Source organism: Priapulus caudatus, unplaced genomic scaffold, assembly GCF_000485595.1.
Source record: "Priapulus caudatus unplaced genomic scaffold, Priapulus_caudatus-5.0.1 Scaffold1375, whole genome shotgun sequence".
NCBI classification, from domain to species: domain Eukaryota; kingdom Metazoa; phylum Priapulida; class Priapulimorpha; order Priapulimorphida; family Priapulidae; genus Priapulus; species Priapulus caudatus.
Genome location: NW_014578436.1, coordinates 48,382 through 66,131, shown reverse-complemented (window position 1 = coordinate 66,131; position 17,750 = coordinate 48,382). Strand labels below are relative to the sequence as shown.

At 38.9% G+C, this 17,750-nt stretch overlaps 1 protein-coding gene across 1 annotated transcript; it reads left to right on the top strand.

Annotated features, from left to right (window-relative positions):
* The first annotated feature begins 55 nt into the window (after positions 1 to 55).
* On the top strand, positions 56 to 16,398 carry LOC106816428. The gene is made up of 29 exons (XM_014821049.1): positions 56 to 161; positions 657 to 936; positions 1,134 to 1,306; positions 1,479 to 1,621; positions 1,780 to 2,100; positions 2,352 to 2,468; positions 2,691 to 2,793; positions 3,553 to 3,699; positions 4,058 to 4,330; positions 4,521 to 4,708; positions 5,043 to 5,210; positions 5,474 to 5,752; positions 6,052 to 6,161; positions 6,364 to 6,683; positions 8,025 to 8,186; positions 8,346 to 8,462; positions 8,953 to 9,086; positions 9,217 to 9,385; positions 9,829 to 9,862; positions 10,584 to 10,720; positions 10,927 to 10,998; positions 11,269 to 11,531; positions 11,821 to 11,957; positions 12,167 to 12,277; positions 12,443 to 12,570; positions 12,756 to 12,929; positions 14,590 to 14,730; positions 15,222 to 15,397; positions 15,776 to 16,398. The coding sequence occupies exons 1-29, from the start codon at positions 60 to 62 to the stop codon at positions 15,858 to 15,860; spliced, it is 4,764 nt and encodes a 1,587-aa protein (XP_014676535.1). The 5' UTR covers positions 56 to 59; the 3' UTR covers positions 15,861 to 16,398.
* Positions 16,399 to 17,750: the final 1,352 nt, after the last annotated feature.

Below are 17,750 nucleotides of genomic sequence, written 5' to 3'. Positions count from 1 at the left end.
ACAGTAATGCAAGAAAATTGTCGGTGGATCTTCCGGCCAAGCGTCGGCAGTCTATGGCAATGCACGGCCACGAAAAGAATGCAACTGTTGTAAACATTTCATCTTCTGTGGACATCATTGAATCTCACAATGTACCAGTCTCTCCCGGTGCCAGTAGAAGGGTATTGTATTTTTTTTTAACATTTTCTCCTAGAAAAATTGCTTTATTCTTATCGTTGACAATGACGTGGTTATACTCATTGACTATGTACAGTAATTTGAACCATCTAATATACAGTCTGACAGAGGTAACAATTAACTTTTTAACACGTGAGTCCAACGGACTCCCTACCCTCAAAAAGAGGGAGTCCGCAGTCTGAGGTTCAAAATTACAGATATTAACAATAACGCATGTGCTTGTTTTTAAGATTCATGCAGTTGCACGTCTGCCAAATTTTCTTGGGACATTAGCTGAAAAAATACGGTAATTCCGCGAGGCCGTGCTCCGGAACGAACTAGTCAGTATCGCAGAATTTTCAGGGAGTCACACGGACTCCTGCATATGTCCAATCAGGGAGTCCGACAGTAAATCAGGGAGTATTTGACTTCGGACTCCCGTTAATTTCGCACCCTGGTCTGACGTATAATACTATGCTCACTATATTATCTTGCAGCAGATCATAGCACTGATAACCAATATCCAGAGGTTTCTGCAAGGGAGAACAATTGATCCAGGCTGCATGTTCAGCCGCTTATGGAACAAGTACCTAGTCGTGCTGATTGTCTTCATTTTCATACTCTATTCCTACGTCGCCTGTTTCCCATCGTTTGATACTTCTGAGACGGTGTATGAGACAGTGCCAGGCAGGAAACTCCTGATCGTGACCTACTTCTTTGATTTGCTTCTCGTGCTGGATATCATAATCCAGTTGCGGACGGGTGTCGCGACTGCCAACGGTGTGTCTTTGTAGTTATTATATAAGTACAATACCCTGAATTACCAAGTGCATGTAATTAAGAAAATATGTCATATTCGATGCAAGACATTAATGCCAGCAATGTGTTGGTGCATTTTGGTAATATATATATATATTGTTGCTAATTAATGATGCATTTTAATCAGGTTTGTGTGTTTTGACCATCTTTTTATGTAGGCATTCTAGTGGACTTCGCATCTATCAAGAAGAACTACGTATTCAGCATGGCATTTGTCTTGGACATTCTTGCTGTCCTTCCCTTAGAAGTCATCTGCCTCGCAGTAGGTGACCAACACCGCTGGCATCTCTTATGTTTCCTCAGGTTAAACAGACTGCTGAAATTTAGAAAAGTGAGTATGTTTTGTTGTGACTACTATATAGTTGAGCATTTTGGCTTGTACTCAGTTGTCTGTGCAATAGTAAGCCAGAATTTGTCAAAGAACCTTCACAAAGTCATTCTTGTGATCCTTCATTAGTTTTAGCTGAAGTGCTACCAAAAATTACCCTGCTATCTATTTTCAGGTTATTGCCTACATCAGCAGTCTGGAGGATAAGCTAGATGTAGATATCAGCTCCGTTCGCACTAAAAAGTTTGCCATTTACATCCTATGTGCTACTCACTTTTGTGCATGCTTGCTGTACTTGGCTGCCAGCGCATATGGAGTGTAAGTACAATGCACCATTTATATTGTAATATTGTAGTAACTATATAAGCATGTGTTGCCTATAAGTGTGATTCACCAGAATCTAGTTGTATTTTCATTATGGTTGTTTGATCTTTTTTTAGTATAGATTCTTACCATTTAACTGCTTTACTTCATAGGCACAATAAGAGCAGCTGGCTTTTCATGCTTGACAAGAAGGCTCAAGTGCAGGCCGTTCCAGAAGAAGAACATCACGAGGAAGAAGAAGAAGAAGAAGAAGAAGAAGAAGAGATAGGTGGACCAAGAAATGATACTACCGTGTACATGTTGTCATTGTACTGGGCTGCAACTACAATGTCCAGCACTGGCTATGGAGATCTGTATGCCCTTACAACGCTTGGCCAGATTATTGCTTCTTTCGTCATGATTATTGGCTTGTTGTTGTATGGCTACATTCTGGCTGCCATTGCTGCTCTCAAGGCCAATGATGACTCTGCTCGGTTCGTATTATTTTGGAATTGTGTGTTAAGCATACAGGCACATATAAATTAGTACCTAGCATAGGTAATTTGTGATGCATCTTGACACGCTCTATAGATTTGAGTGAGGTTGGAAAACATTTTCAGCCCCAATCCCTTGAGCAATCACGTCCCTGATATGCTGATTTTGTAGACACAATATTGACTGTACTTTCGATGTAAAACAAAGGAGAATGGTATATAGAACATTTAATATTAATTTCATTTTGCAGAGTACAGTACCAGACTAAACTAATGGGAATGAAAGCATTTATGTTGGAAAACAATCTTCATGAAGACTTGCGTGTGCGTGTCGTTGAGTATATGAAGCTATTGTGGAGCAGATATAGGTGAGAAATCGGAGACAAATTATATTTTGTAATAAATATTTCTTTCAATTGTTTTGCTGAATTAATTGTCTTTTTTTGTTCATCATTTGACATGCACATGCCCAGGGCTGTAATCCTCTGTCATTTCGGTGTCTAACAAAACTATTGTAAGGGATGATATTATAGCAGAAGCCATGAATTTTTCTCATTTGTCTATTACATATTGCATGTTTGTTATTGTAGGGGTGAAGCAGAACCTGGTACGGCTCGTAACATCTTCAGGGATGTGCCTGTGGCACTACAACAAGACATTGCTATTGAGGATGCTGAAGCCCATTTATTAAAGGTCAAACATGTGACATTGCTGCTGTGCTGTTGAATATATGATACTTTATACAGCTAGTGATTTTATTAAAGAAACCTCGTGCACGAATTGTTCGGTGTTCAATTTGTTAGTTTATCTGTTGTAGTCGGTAAACGTGTGCATTTGTATGTCTAAACTAGAGTGACTAAACAGCTATATATCATTGCTGGCAATGATGGGGGCGCCACTACTAGCGCATCTACTTTCAAAGTTGCGCATCGTAACTTTTCGGCTGCAGGCTACAGACTGAGGGTGTTTCTTATTTATTAATTTAAGATGAGAAGAATTGCAATATCATATCAACAACTTCTAGATGCAGTTATAATATGGACGAATTTGCCCTAAAATAAAAAAAATCGTTTGGTTAAATAGCAGTTGGGTATAAATATATTAAACTTTTGTAATTAGCCCTCGGTCTGTAACGTGCACAAAAAAATCTGCAAAAGCGCAACTTTGTCAGGGTGGCAGCACAATCGCGGGGTGTCATGTCAGCGGCGAAAAAAAAAATTTCGAAACACTTGTTTTATGACGTGAATGCATGATTATAGAAATGTGTATAGGTATATACTATTATTTAAGCACTTACTATCATGATATACCCTAAAATTCTAAGGTGTAGTATTGTGTAGTAGGGTGTAGTAGCTTTGATGGTTCAATGGACCCAGTGAAACGATCAACGGTAACATGTGTGTATGTACATGTATTTAAAATTACATCCAGATATTATTTATTGCAATCCAGCTTCCCCTATTTCAAGAGATGGATGTGGGCTTTATGAGATTGTTAGCACAAAAGGCCCACTTGTATGCATTCAACCCTGGTGAGATAATCGTATATGCTGGAGACTTGGCCAGAGAGATGTACTGCGTGCGCAGAGGCTTGTGTGAGGTAAGTACTAGTTTTCATCTTGTCAGATATGGCCAGGTGAAGCTAGTTGAAGGGCAAAGGCTTATGTCTGTAGTGTAGGTGCATTTGCTAAGTGCTTGTTTTGCACAATTATATATGACTACATGAATACAATGTTTAGAATGCACGAAAGTGCCTAGGTGTGTTGTTTGGCATAACCTTGTTGAAAAAAGCTTGTGACTGCCTTTTCTACCATCATACAAAGTGTACCTGTCCCGTAACAGCAAGTTAAACGTTTGCCACAGCATATTACTGCATTTATTCGATATTGTTAGCCGTCAGGTGAAGTATTACACATTCATCTATGCACTAAACGATTATTCCGTGACTGCATTTATAGTTCCTGACGGATGATCTCAAGAAGTGCACGGCAACTATAAGCACTGGACAGTGTTTTGGGGAAATAGGAGTGTTGTTCGATGATTACTGCCCTGCCACTGTGCGGGCAAAGACATACGTAGAGTTGATAATGGTGCGTCGTCAAGAGCTCCACGAAGTGTGTCAGCAGTTCCCTGCGATTCAGTCCCAATTCACAAATGCCAGTCAGCACAAGGAGGTGCTGGAGAAAATCAAGAAGGAGGATAATAGGCGCAACAGAGATAGTCAAACTAGGGTGAACATTTAAATTGCTAATAACATAATTATATATGAATATTAATGGAAAATTAGCAGGTTATGTTAATTTTTGCTCTTCACCAACATTTTCTAAATGTTCTAATTTTGTATTCATGTGAAAGATTGGAGTTGGTAAAAGGTGATAAAGGCTTTTAAGAAACCTTCAAATTTTCTCTGTTTACATGTAGGTGCGCTCAGTGCTGGATATGGAGTCGAAGCCTGGCAGACGTGAGGAGGAGGATGTAGAAGTCACGGCTCATTTTAAATCTTCGTTCAAAGTTCACACCAAGTACCATCCTGATGGCACAGTCAATGAAGACTTCATGAAGCCATTCCGACGTGGGCCCGGGCGCTTTTTCGGCTTTATACTAATGAGGTATACGTGGACAAGATAATTAATGGTTCATCTGTTTAGAAGCATGCAATCTGGATATGTCAGCAGCACTCAGCAACCACGCCCCCCTTGGATATTATTGCTAGGTCGGTCAAACTGACCTGGTCTGTATGTGTACATGCATATGGTTGTTGCAAAAATGTTGCATTTGTGGCACCATTTTACTAAGCATTGTTTGTAAAGCATCCTATCATCACACTGATTGGCTAGAACTGCCTGTCAATCACACCCAGAGGGATAGGTTAATGAGGTGGAGACTGTACTGTGTGTGTGGCCCATGCGATACAGGAATGCTGTTGTTGTACTTTCTGAACAGAATCACACTACTACCAAATAGTAGGTTTGTGGTGGGGTGGGAGATGATGCGAGTCATCTTGGCTATGTTGAACACCTTCACCGTACCAATCCATGGCTCCCTGCTCATTGACAGCAACTTCCTCTGGTTCCTCAGCTATCTCATGGACGTCATAACCATCGTCGACATGTAATTACGTTGTTAATAAAGTGGAATGCTCGTCGTGCCAAGTAGAACGATGTTTTGTATTAGCGTTGCTTTCCTGCTTGTCACTGAGTAAAGGCTTCCTGACATTTCAGTAAAGTTTGATTGTTCAGAAAAGTCCTGCATTGTAATTAAAGAGCGTTACTTTTGGTGCAAAGCATGTAATTTCAATAAACAATGCTCGTTTTTTGCCTTTCCAGCACTATGCACTGAATATAACTTACAAGTTGTAATGTTTATTATTTCAGGTATGTCAAGCTTCATGTTTGCTACTTCGATGCAAATGACAGATTGATCACTCATCCTCTGCTGACAGCGAAACGATACATCAAGAGCAACTTATGGATTGACATTGTCACCATCTTCCCATTTGAGTTTCTAGCATATTCTCTTCACCCTGAACTTGATCTTAATGGTATGCACGTACTGACATTGTTCAGAATCAACAGACTGCTGCATTTCTACCGCCTGCCTCTTGCATTTGACTTCTTGGAATCAGGAGTAGAGTTCGACACGGTTATCGTCAGGTAATTGTTAGTAAGATTACCTGTGCAATATACAATGCCATCATAGCCAACTATATTGCTCCATGACTTAACTACACATATATTTCATGAATTGCGTATAGTAGGGTTTTATCATACGAAGTACATAGTATGTGTGCATTCATTCAATTAATTCATGTCTTTTAATTGGTTGAGCAAGGTAAATCTAATGTGTGATATATCCAATAAGTGATCCTACTTCAAAGACTCATTCCATCGACTCGTTCCTTCTTTGCATACGTTGTTGCATAACCTCTCCCATCTCTCTTACCTTGTTTCAGAGAGCTGAAATACCTCTTTTATGCCATCATTTCTATTAACTGGGTGACCTGCCTGCTTTTCAACTTTGCCTGCCCTCCGAATCCTGAGATGTTTGGTGGTCATACCGAAGGTATACAATCGTGTTCCTTTCCCTATTCACACTGTACTTCCTAGTAAACACCGCCTTCCTTTTTGATTGGTTATTAATGAACAGTTGTTGTTCACATGGGTATGCTAGGTCATGCACTAAATTGCGTGGTGAAGGATATTGACAGAAAAGAAATGTTTACATCTAATGGTTCCTTCGTTGAGTTTATTGTGATTATTTTCAGGCGAGGAAGAGGCGGAAGCTGGGAGTAGTTGCTCGCCTACATCATGGCTTGCCGGCATTAAGTTTACTGATGCTAGTGCGAATGTTTACACGCAATACGTGAACAGTTTGTATTGGGCCTGTGCAACGACCCTGTCTGTTGGCTATGGTGACATATTACCATTGAATCTCACTGAAGTTGGTCTATGCATCCTGCTTATGGTTGGAGGAGTGGTGTTCTTCGGTTACATTATTGCTAGCATTGCTGCTAGTCTGGCTAATGCAGAAACACAAAGAGCCTCTTATCTGGTGGAAATTTATGCTATGAAGCAGTACATGAAGGTGTGTATATCTCATTTAATTCTTATACTAATCTGATAGCAGTACGTCAGTAACCGTTTACTACTGCCACCTTGTTATAATTATTAGTAGTTTTTGGCAAATTTTCAGTAATTTCATGTATTTGAAACAGCTCAGCAAGTGCCACGCTAATGCTATGCTACTTTTTAGCACATTGTTTTTCACATCAGCTCATCTGATACAGTAGCATGTGTACAACATGCTGTGTGTTATCGGTAATTACATTAATTGATACTGCGATACAATCAATGTTAATAGAAAGTGTACATGAGTATGACCACGCAGGAAAGGGTAGCTCAAAAGCAGATCAAGGCTTGATCCGGGTCAGTTTACTTGAGCAACATTTTCTGAGATGCTCATTCGGATCAAGTCTCTACTGACCATGGTCAGTTAATACTGAGCCTGATTCTCTTGTGCAAGTTTTTTCTGATTCGGGATCTAGTGGTTCAAATCAGGGAAGGTTGATCACAATCAAGAAAAATGATCCTGATCATGCTAATCCTCCTTTGAACAATCGGGAAACAATCCAAGCTATATTGCTTAAAGGCTCACAATGCGCATCCAAACGCTAATTTCTCCAGTACTAAACTAGCAAATACTTCGTGTCATGCATAATCACACTACCTTATGACAAAATAAACTCTAGTTCCACCCATTCCACTGCGCGTTTGCTTAAAACCCACAAGAAAGAGGTGAGAAAACTGGCATTCTGGCGCAAACGCTAAATTGTTTGAAACAACTTAGCCTCACATGTTGCTACAGGGTGTTGAGCAAGGAATTGTTTGTCCCGGGTCTATTATATGTAGTCGTTTACATTTTAAGATAGTTGTAGTATTGTGAACTGCTGTATATGTAACATCAAAGACTATTAAGAAAGTATTTATAGGCAGCGTAATAAACGTGAAAATAACGTATTGATTTTAGGCTTGATATTGCTAACAGCGCGAACATTGCGCTAGCAGCGTGCAAGCGAAAAACGCACACGGGCCGTAGAAATCTTTGCTACACCCGCTGGACGGTTGCCTGGCAGAGCAATGCAAACGTGTCAACAACATCGGAGAATTTGAACAACAGTGGAGATATTTTCAAATACCTTTTATAAGTCAACGCGCAGTGAAATGGGAAGCACTAGAGTTTATTTTGTCATAAGGTAGTGTGATTATTCATGCCACGAAGTATTTGCTAGTCTAGTACTGTAGAAATTAGCGTTTGGATGCGCATTGTGAGGCTTTAAATAAGCACTGTTGCAAAATAGGACTTGATGTAACGATAAAAGAAGCCTAATCAGAAGTGTTTAAAATGCGCTAATTTGCACTTTTGTAGGATGAAGGTTTTGATCAGAGCCTGCAGAGCAGAGTGATTGATCACTTCCAATACTTGTGGATTCGCACAAAGGGTATAGATCCAACGACTTTGTTTGAAGGGTTGCCCATGTCCCTCCTTGGTGATGTCTCTCTGTCACTCTACAATGAGTTTATTAACAAGGTAAATATTGGTGTGATGTTTAAGATGACAGTACACTTTAAATTGTTTTGCAGTTTAGTGTTCGTGGTCTGGGTAATTAATCCTTGCTATGATCGCTGTTATTTTGTTATGCATTTTTGCCATCTATGTTAATAACATATAAACTTATTGTATGTATAGGTTCCAGAGTTCAAAGGCACAGATATTGGTTTCTGCAAAATGATTGCCATGTGCATGAAGCCCATGTATATCCGGAAGGGAGAATACCTTGTCAGAAAGCATGATATTGGAAACGAGGTACAATTAATATATTATATTTCATTAGGAATCAGTATAATGTATGGCCTTGCTTCATATATTTATAAAAACGAGGACGTTTTACTCACGTGAATGATGCTAACTTTTTGCTAACCACCTGTCACGATAGTTTTGACACTGCAATTAGTAATGTAATAAAGTAGGAGTTCCGGAATGCACAGCAGAAAACTGCATCTGGGGCTTGCAACTGAAACCATGTCGCTTTGTTTGTTATTAATCCGTGTTCAGCTGCATATCCCGAACACAATACCACTTATCTTTATTTCTTGTAAAAAATGGGAATTTCTTCTTCGTTAGTAAAGTTATTGTTAGTAGCAAAGAGTCTGAAGTCAACAAATCACACTTGCATAGCACACAGCCAAACTCCATGTGGCTGTCATGTTGTGGCACCGTTTTACTCACCATTTTAGGATGATGGTTGACTCTAATTGTGATGTAATAAAAACATTTCTAACACATTGTTTTTCAGATGTTCTTTATTCGTCGTGGGCTTGTTTCTGTCGTATCGGAAGATAATTCTCGAATATTTGACACTATGACAAGTGGTCAATTCTTTGGAGAAGTAGGCATTCTGTATGGCACACCACGAAATGCTTCCATCAGGTAATTCAAATTGTCTATTGCGGTCACAGGCAAGACGTAATGTCAGCCAAAGAAATCATAAAAATCATTCTGATTTTCAATAAGTTTGTTAGAAGTTTATGTTCATAGCATTTCGTTATTTCTTTTGCAGAGCTGAGACCAACTGCGACCTATTCGTGCTAAGCAAGGCATCCCTAGATGATGTCTTGGCACAGTATCCTGAAGTGAAGAAACAAGTGTACAAGACAGCAGAAGACAGGCGGGAGGCTGCCAGGCAGAGAAGTGTTATGGCTGTCAGGGGAGAAAGTATTCCAACCAAGGTATGCACAGTATTTGATAACACTATCAAGCAATTAATTTTGTTTTCTTGGCTTGCCTGACATTGATTTCTCTCTTGATGGTAATAGTAGCAGCAGTTCCAAGTGCACCTTCGTAGGAGCACTGTCACACTGTGGCGTTTGTTCGTATTATCCTCATAGGCTTTGAATTATAACATTTTTGTAATTAATATGAGAACTCGATAATTAATATGATTGAGCAGCTAAATAGTTGCTAGTGTTTTGTTTGTAGCTTTACTGAGCTTTACTATTTAGCTACTCACTGTAGAACTTGTACCAACATCACATGCAGAGGATATTAATTGTCTTGTTGACCTTTTTAATTACTTTTATGGTTAATTGTTGATTTAAAATAATTTTAATTAAACATTACTAAATATTATCATATGAACTGTAACATGTATCATTTTACTTTATTTGTGTAGGAGTTACCCATAGTGACCACCGGGGGTGTTCAAGGTAAATTCTAGCTATGACATTCATGATCAGTTAAGCAGTGTTCGAAATAAGGGCTATCCGTTTTAGTCCTCACTTGTCCATTTCCATGGAGGACAAGTAGACCTGCCCAGTAGCTTGTCCGCTGGACAAACAGCTTTTTAGAGCAATTTTTCATCATTTTCTACCATCGCTTCAACTTTGTTAAGACAAGTAATAACTTAAATTAAATCATTGTGTTCTTTCAAGTTTGGTGCCTAATTTGAGCTGTTAGTGAACTGTATTAAAATTTCAAAGTAAGATATTGGGTCTAAAGTTTAATTTGATTAAATGTATTACACATTTACTATATTTCTATGTTAATAATCAGGACAAGCAAAAATCTCGTGTAGCTTGTCTGTCAGACAACCAACATTTTTTCCTTATTTCGAACACTGTTAAGGATATACTCGAGCTTTTGCCCAGGTTTTGCTCTAATGAAGAGTACCCGTTTATTGACCAATGAGTCTAATCAAACACTTTATTTATAGATGATATTTATCTCTATGTTCAAGCCAGGAAATTTCAGGAAATTTCCAGCACTTAATTATTATTAACACTTCCTCACATAATTATGTGACAACACATTTTGAATTTTTATGTAAAAATTGGTATTTTGGATATTTCTCAATAATCCAGTACAATGCCCACTACCCTACCATACTTGCATTAAGGGGTTTCAAATGAAAATTTTGCATTTTAACAGACGTTAGCAGAAACATTCCAGCTGATAACCAGGGTCTGTTCAGAAGGGTGATACATTATAACAGTGCACTAGCAATCTGGACAAATTATGCTGACTGTGTGGCATCACTACTGAGCTGCATACTCATCTCTTACCAGGTACTCATATCATTGATATTTCTCATTTTGAAGTATGTCATTTTATTTTTTGTTATTATAAATTTCTCAGATAGGAGTAGTAAATGTTCTTTGTTTATGTTTATAGTGTTAGCAGTGAATAAAGTGAAGAGCAGTTTGCTAAATATTTTGGAAAATATGACAAAAAGTATTATGGAATATTTATTTTGCTATTCCTGGTTCTATAGGCTTCATACGATGATCAGTCAACTGGAATCTACGTTATTGGCTACCTGTTTGAAATTGTAATTTTGTTCAAGGTATGTATACATTAAGTCGGTGTACTGATAATAAACAATTTATATAATGAGAAATTAAAATGAAGAATTTACAGGCCATTAGAACTATTTGAGCAAAGTGCATGCAGCACTATTGATAAAGCTGCATTTAGAGAAAACTGACCGATATTCAGTAGACAGCATTTCATCAGGATCTGCACTTCTCACGCTGTACAGCAAATTTTAATGCACCATACGCAAATAGTACTTTGTCAGTATAACTGCTAAACCAGGAAAACTTTATACGCATAGGTGTTCCTGAAATTCCGCACTAGCTACCTGAATAAACATGGAGAAGAAGAACTCGACTTTGATGTTCTGTACAAGAACTATCTCTACAACCCACGTGGGTTCGCATATGATGCTCTGGCTTTCCTGCCATTAGACATCTTTGCAGCAGCGGGTGGCGCAGGAGAGAAACTAACATTGCTTTCCAAGCTCCGCATTATTCATCTGCTGCGCATACCTCGTATCTTGCAGCACTTTTCAAATTGGGAGGAAGAGCTGCAGACCAAGTATGTGTATATAAAAAAAACGTTATCAACGGGACAGCCAATGAAGATACCTCTTGTCATAATCTAAGTGCAATAATAAGTGCCAACCAAGATGGTCATTCAGATCTTTCAAAACAATTAATTAAAGTCTAGACTGTGGTCCTTTAAACAATAAATAGTGATATAACAGTGTAAAAACAGGCATGTGGTCTCAAGCCCTGCTGAACATTTAGCAGAATTTAAGCAACATTATGTAATGAAGTGTTACATAGTATCTGGTCAGGATGAAAAGCATGGTTTTTCTTTGTAGCATTCTGTTGGTGCGACTTGGCAAGTTTACCACACTGCTAGGACTAATGATTCATCACTTTTCCTGCTGTTGGTATGTCATAGCTTGTGTCTCTGGAGATTGTGGTGAAGAAAACAACTGGGTCACTAACTATGATGGTAAGCATCCAAGAACCCACTTTTTTTATCAAAAGTATCTATGCAATCAACCCATTTTTCATGTTTATGTTATATTCTGTTCAGTCTTAAGGCCGAAACTTTGCAGTGTTAATGATCGATCGTAATTTTCGTCAACAAATACAAACAGTTAAAGTTGCTCTGTAGTAGTGCCAAATAATTAATTATTACATACGTACATCTTTTAAAAGTTCTTCAGATGACACCACTGTCCCGCTATGTCTCATCACTATACTGGTGTGTTGCCTCGATGACTTCTACGGGCTATGGAGATGTCCATGCTTACACCATTAAAGAAATGTGTAAGCTATCTAGTCATGGATTTTCGTTTGATTGCTAAGATGTGATGTGATGTCTTATATGGTATGAGGCACTTTCATTATTAATTCAATTGTATATTGACATTATTTCATGTGAACACCAGATGTCTGCTCATGTATAACTTATGATATTGCTGTTATTTTCAGTGTACTCCAGCTTAGTGATGGTTGTAGGGAAGTTGAGTTTCGGATTTGTGTTGGGGAATATTGCTTCAACACTGGCAAATCAGGATCGTCAGCAAATTCTCTATGATGACAAGATTGCTGTTGTTAAGGTTCGAAAAAAATTCGTTTTTATATAACAGTTTTGTAAGACTTGAATTTCTTATCAACATATAACGATAACATGGTTCACATGGTCTTATTATAGTAAAAAGAGTTCAACTCAAAATATTTTTATTATACACATCAGTTAGGTACATGCAGCACTGCAAATTTGAATTTAATGTGTTTTTTATAGACCTTCATGAAGAGCCAACTTCTCCCCGGCGCTTTGCGGCATAGAGTGATGGCTTACTTTAGTCTCCTGTGGAACTACAACAAGGGTGTCAGTGTGAAGCGCATCATTGCAGGCCTTCCATATTGCATGCGTGGAGAAATCATGATGAAGCTTGGTGGCCCGATGCTTAAAAAAGTACAGTATTTAGCACTTGCATTGACTATATACATTTTACATTATTCCTCCAACATGTCCAATTGTTTATCTTTGTGAAGGAAATAGAGGGTAATGAAATGGGTTCCTTCAGGGTGCAATAATGTCTCATTAGATATTTTTTTAATATATACATAATTAATTATTATAATGATTATACAATAAATTAATAATAATGTGTGGTGAAGTGCATCTGCACAAATGCTTTCTATTTGTGTTACGGATACACAAGGTTTTATGTGAAATTTCATAGATTTTTAGCTCATCTGCCATAGTCAGATGCAGCTTGTAGAATCGCATGATTGTCCGTGCGACCATCCGGCTGTCCGGCCGTGCGTGCGTCAACAGTTGGGCACAAAGCTTAACCACTCGACGTACGGTCACGATATTTGGGAGGGGGGGGGGAATCGTGAAAAGGACTCCGGATGACAAATTTGGGGGTCAAGGGTCAAAGGTCCCGATGCGTAAACGGAGGGGGAATATTTCCCCCTTAACTTAAGGTATAGGAAGAAATACGGAATTGCGGCACAAATCTTAACGGCTCGACCTATGCTCTTAATATTCGGTGTATAGTATGATGGGCAGGAAACCCATCACCAGTGCGAAATTGGAGGTCACAGGTCAAAGTGCAATGGGGGAAAGGTCAGATATCAGACATTTTCTTAGGACATGGCCTAATGGACACAGTGAAAAACTTTTTTGTTTCAGCGCCGACCTACCACTTATTATCACTTTATTGAAAGGACCATGAAATGTGCTTTCCACTGACGTGCGAAGAGTAAGTGTCTGATAACCTTTTGACCCTCAAAAGGAGGGTTAAACATGGATTCCTGAACTGCCTCAATGATGTCACAGTGTTCTCATATTCATGGCACATCCATAATCTAAAAAGCCAATAAGCCTGGATAGCCGAACGGGTACAGCACAGGCGTCATGGCTCAAAGGTCCTTGGATCGAATCCCATCAGATTTTTTATTATTTACCTGTTTTGTGTATTTTTCTATCTTTATCCATTTAACTATTTTTTTCCAATTAACGCAAATATTTACATGATTTATTTACAACAATTTAATAACAACAATTAATATTTATTTTATTTTTTTAATAGGGTTAGGGTTAGAGTCACAATGCACCATAAAACAGGAGTTTCAGGCACGCGATTTGTATTAACCAATGGTATTTGGGAGGTATGCAGAATGCAGAAGGTTGCTGAAATGATGTGTACGCAACTGCGTATCTGCATATCTGCGCCTAACAAAGGTGTCACTACGCACGACTTAAATGTTACATTTATAACCGTAGCAACAGACCTCAGATGAGCCCAGACGCTCTGCGGCTCTTGTTCATTTTCATTCTTATTCGATGGCCAAGATTTGGTGTCACCTCTGTACGTGCCTTTTTCACCGTATAACTATGCATGTGAATTTTCGGAGCAGTTTGATTGCCATTTCATACTCCTTGTGGTAATTGATAAATATCCACAATGCCATTTTTACATAAAAACTCAAACTTTGTGTTGTCACACAATTAGGTGTTTTTTTTCACACAGCAAATGTTTACTCTGTTATGTTATGTTACTATCATTAGAGCAATACACGTGAAAAGCTTGAGTGTATCCTTAAAAATGGTTTCATTTTAACAGGTGAAGCTGTTCCGCAATGTAGATGACAGCTTCTTCCGAATGCTATCTCTCAAGCTGACTCACGTTCCATTCATGCCAGGGCAGTACATTTTACACAAGGGCGACATGGGCCAGGAAATGTACTTTGTTCATCGAGGACAGGTAAGCATGCTCAATACTCAAGTCGGCTATGAGCGATTGGCAGAATTTATGCACTTTCCCCTAATTACCTCCGCCCAACGGAGTTGGAGGAGGTTATGTGATTGCTCTTGTGTGTTCGTGTGTTCGTGTGTTAGTGTGTTAGTGTGTTCGCGCGATCGATGTTAGCGCGTCACCTAGCGAGCCAGCGAGCCAGCCAGCGCAGCGAGCCAGCGAGCCAGCCAGCACAGCGAGCCAGCGAGCGTGTACATGTGAGCGAGCAGCAGCAATGAGCGGCTGCTACGAGCGAGCGAGCAGCAAGCCAGCAAGCCAGCTTGTACATGTTGTATGTTGTGTGGTTGTTGTAATGTGTGTTGTGTGGTTGTGTAAGTATGTCGCTGGCGGAGGTATGCACTCTCCGTGAGTGCACTCTGTCTAGTTGCTTTAGTGATTCGAATTGTATTGTAGCTACCGTGCGGCAGCAGAATGGTGTACATTTTCCACGTGTCTTACAGGTGGCTATCGTGCCTGACGAAAATGAACCGCAAAAGACTGTGGCAGTGTTGCAACCAGGGGACCACTTCGGTGAGCTGTGCATAGTCTACCATGCTGCTAGACGAATGTCCGTCCGTGCTGAGACAAATGTAGAACTCTTCATTCTCACTCAGGAAGATGTTGTTGATGTATTCAGGTATTTTATTGCTTGCTTATTATTAAATTGTCAGAAGCTATATATTCAGTGTGATGTAATTAAACTTGCACCCGGGCTCGCCACCCTGAAACGCATTTGTTGAGCTGTTTTTTTCCATGACATTTCCTAGATATAAAGAGTCGGATGTGCCAGACATCGTTCTTCTGAAATATTGCAAATCTTGGGAGTCGGGACAGTAAACTGCATTGACATCATTGTGGTGTTAATGTCATGAAGAAAAAGCTGCATTTTATATCTAAAAATTTCACATCCGTATTTGCATGCATTGGGTAATCTGTTAGCCTTAAATCTAATTTTACCTAATCTTGGAAAGGCTGGTAGTCATCACGCTTGAGTGTTCTCTTATTGGGTTTTCAGATTTTTCCCACTGGTGGCACAGCAAGTTAAACAAATTGGCGAAGAAGAGTTTGGCAGTCACGTAAAAGGCAGCACTCAGAAATAGTGTGCTTAAAAGCAGGCAAATTGGGTAGTGATATAAACTAAGTTATATAGGTTTCTATATAAAATTCAAGTGATCACTGCAAGTAGATCGCCTGTGGCTTCGTTGTGGTACAATTCATGTACAATTACACAAAGGCGTTATTTCATTCCATTCTATTCATGCCTGTTTGATGCACCAAACCTATTGGCCAGTATAGCATTATTGCCTTTCATTTTAAAATCTTCACATAGAATAAGTGTGTGCATAAATTTACAGATAATTCTTGTACTTAGGAAGCACTTAGGATTGGTATGGAGCGGTATATTTACCATGTAGAGGGGACACAACACAGGCAATATTTTTAGATGTAGGCCCCCATAAATCTGTTACATTCCCATTCAAAGACTCACTTGACAAATTTATGCTCGTTTGCATTGTCAGAAGTATTTCATTCTGTATTATCTTTTCCTCGCTTGATAGGTAAATGATGAAATTACCAGAGTTTATTGTTAATTATTGTAATTTAAATGTTTTCTAAAAAAAAATCCCCCATAGGGAATAAAAGTAGCAAGTTGTATTAATACTTCTCAATTTACTGTTTTATACTTTCACATTTTGTCTTTGTTTTTTTTTCTGTTAAATGTTATATGCTGATAAAGCAAATCCTGCAACATACGGTAAACACTCGCATAAAAGAATTCGTGATTTCAAGAACCTCCAGGCTGAAATTGGACCAATAAAGCACCTATTATATAAGAACCTCTTCAGCCTGATAAATTAAACAGGTTCTTACATGAAAAAATACCGAAAATTAGAGCAAACTGGGGCAATCCAAGTATGTGTGCTACACCATTGGAAACTAACAACATGTAGTTCCAGATAATATTAATACCTCCTCACAGGAGGATTGGATTTTCTAGGGGGTATTTTGCCTCATTTTCTAGTAAATGTTGGGGTTTGATTTTGACGATACAGAGGATTGAGGGGGAGGATGGTGTGAATATTTTCTGAAACTATACAATATTGTATAGTACGATAATGTACACAATATCCCCCCCCCCCAATTAAGAACCTCTTTAAGAACCTTTTCAGGCTGATTTCTCACTATGTACCATATATATAAGAACCACTTTCACGGGTTCTTTTATGCGGGTGTTTACTGTATTCTTTAATTTATGTCTATGCTTTTGATATTAGGGGTTATTCACAATTATCAACATTACCACAAGTATACAGCTAGGGTAAGTTTCAATACAGTTTATATATATATACATACACACACGTCACACGCACGCACGCGCACACACACACACACGCATAAATGCACGCACACATACACACACTTGCACTACATATATACACAAACACGCACGCATAGAAACGTGCACAAACACGCACGCATAGAAACGCACAAACACGCACGCACGCACGTATAGAAACGCACAAATGCGCACGCATAGAAACGCATACAAACACGCACGCACGCATAGAAACGCATACAAACACGCGCGCACGCATAGAAACGCACACAAACACGCACGCACGCATAGAAACGCACACAAACACGCACGCACGCATAGAAACGCACACAAACACGCACGCACTCATAGAAACGCACACAAATACATCTCTCCCCTCCCACATCAACCAACCATTTGGCATGAAGATATATTTTCATTTGCAGTTGTGCATTGTATTTCTCAAAACACAAAAGCCGAACACAATGATCCCCTCCGAACACAGTGTACAGCTTTTATGCTTGTAATGAGAATAATATAATTTTATAATTGTGAGTACACTAGATGTTTTATAATATATATATATATATATATATATATAACTATATTATACTATACTATATTACATGCCACACACACGCACGCACGCACACACACACCACACACGTACACA

What these genes read in the sequence shown, in the direction of transcription:
- LOC106816428 (XM_014821049.1), top strand. Translation starts at nt 60, where the DNA reads ATGCACGGCCACGAAAAGAATGCAACTGTTGTAAACATTTCATCTTCT. An exon ending in GAGAAAGTATTCCAACCAAG is followed by an intron (nt 9,386 to 9,828) that starts GTATGCACAGTA and finishes TTATTTGTGTAG; the next exon opens with GAGTTACCCATAGTGACCAC. An exon ending in AAATTGTAATTTTGTTCAAG is followed by an intron (nt 10,999 to 11,268) that starts GTATGTATACAT and finishes TTATACGCATAG; the next exon opens with GTGTTCCTGAAATTCCGCAC.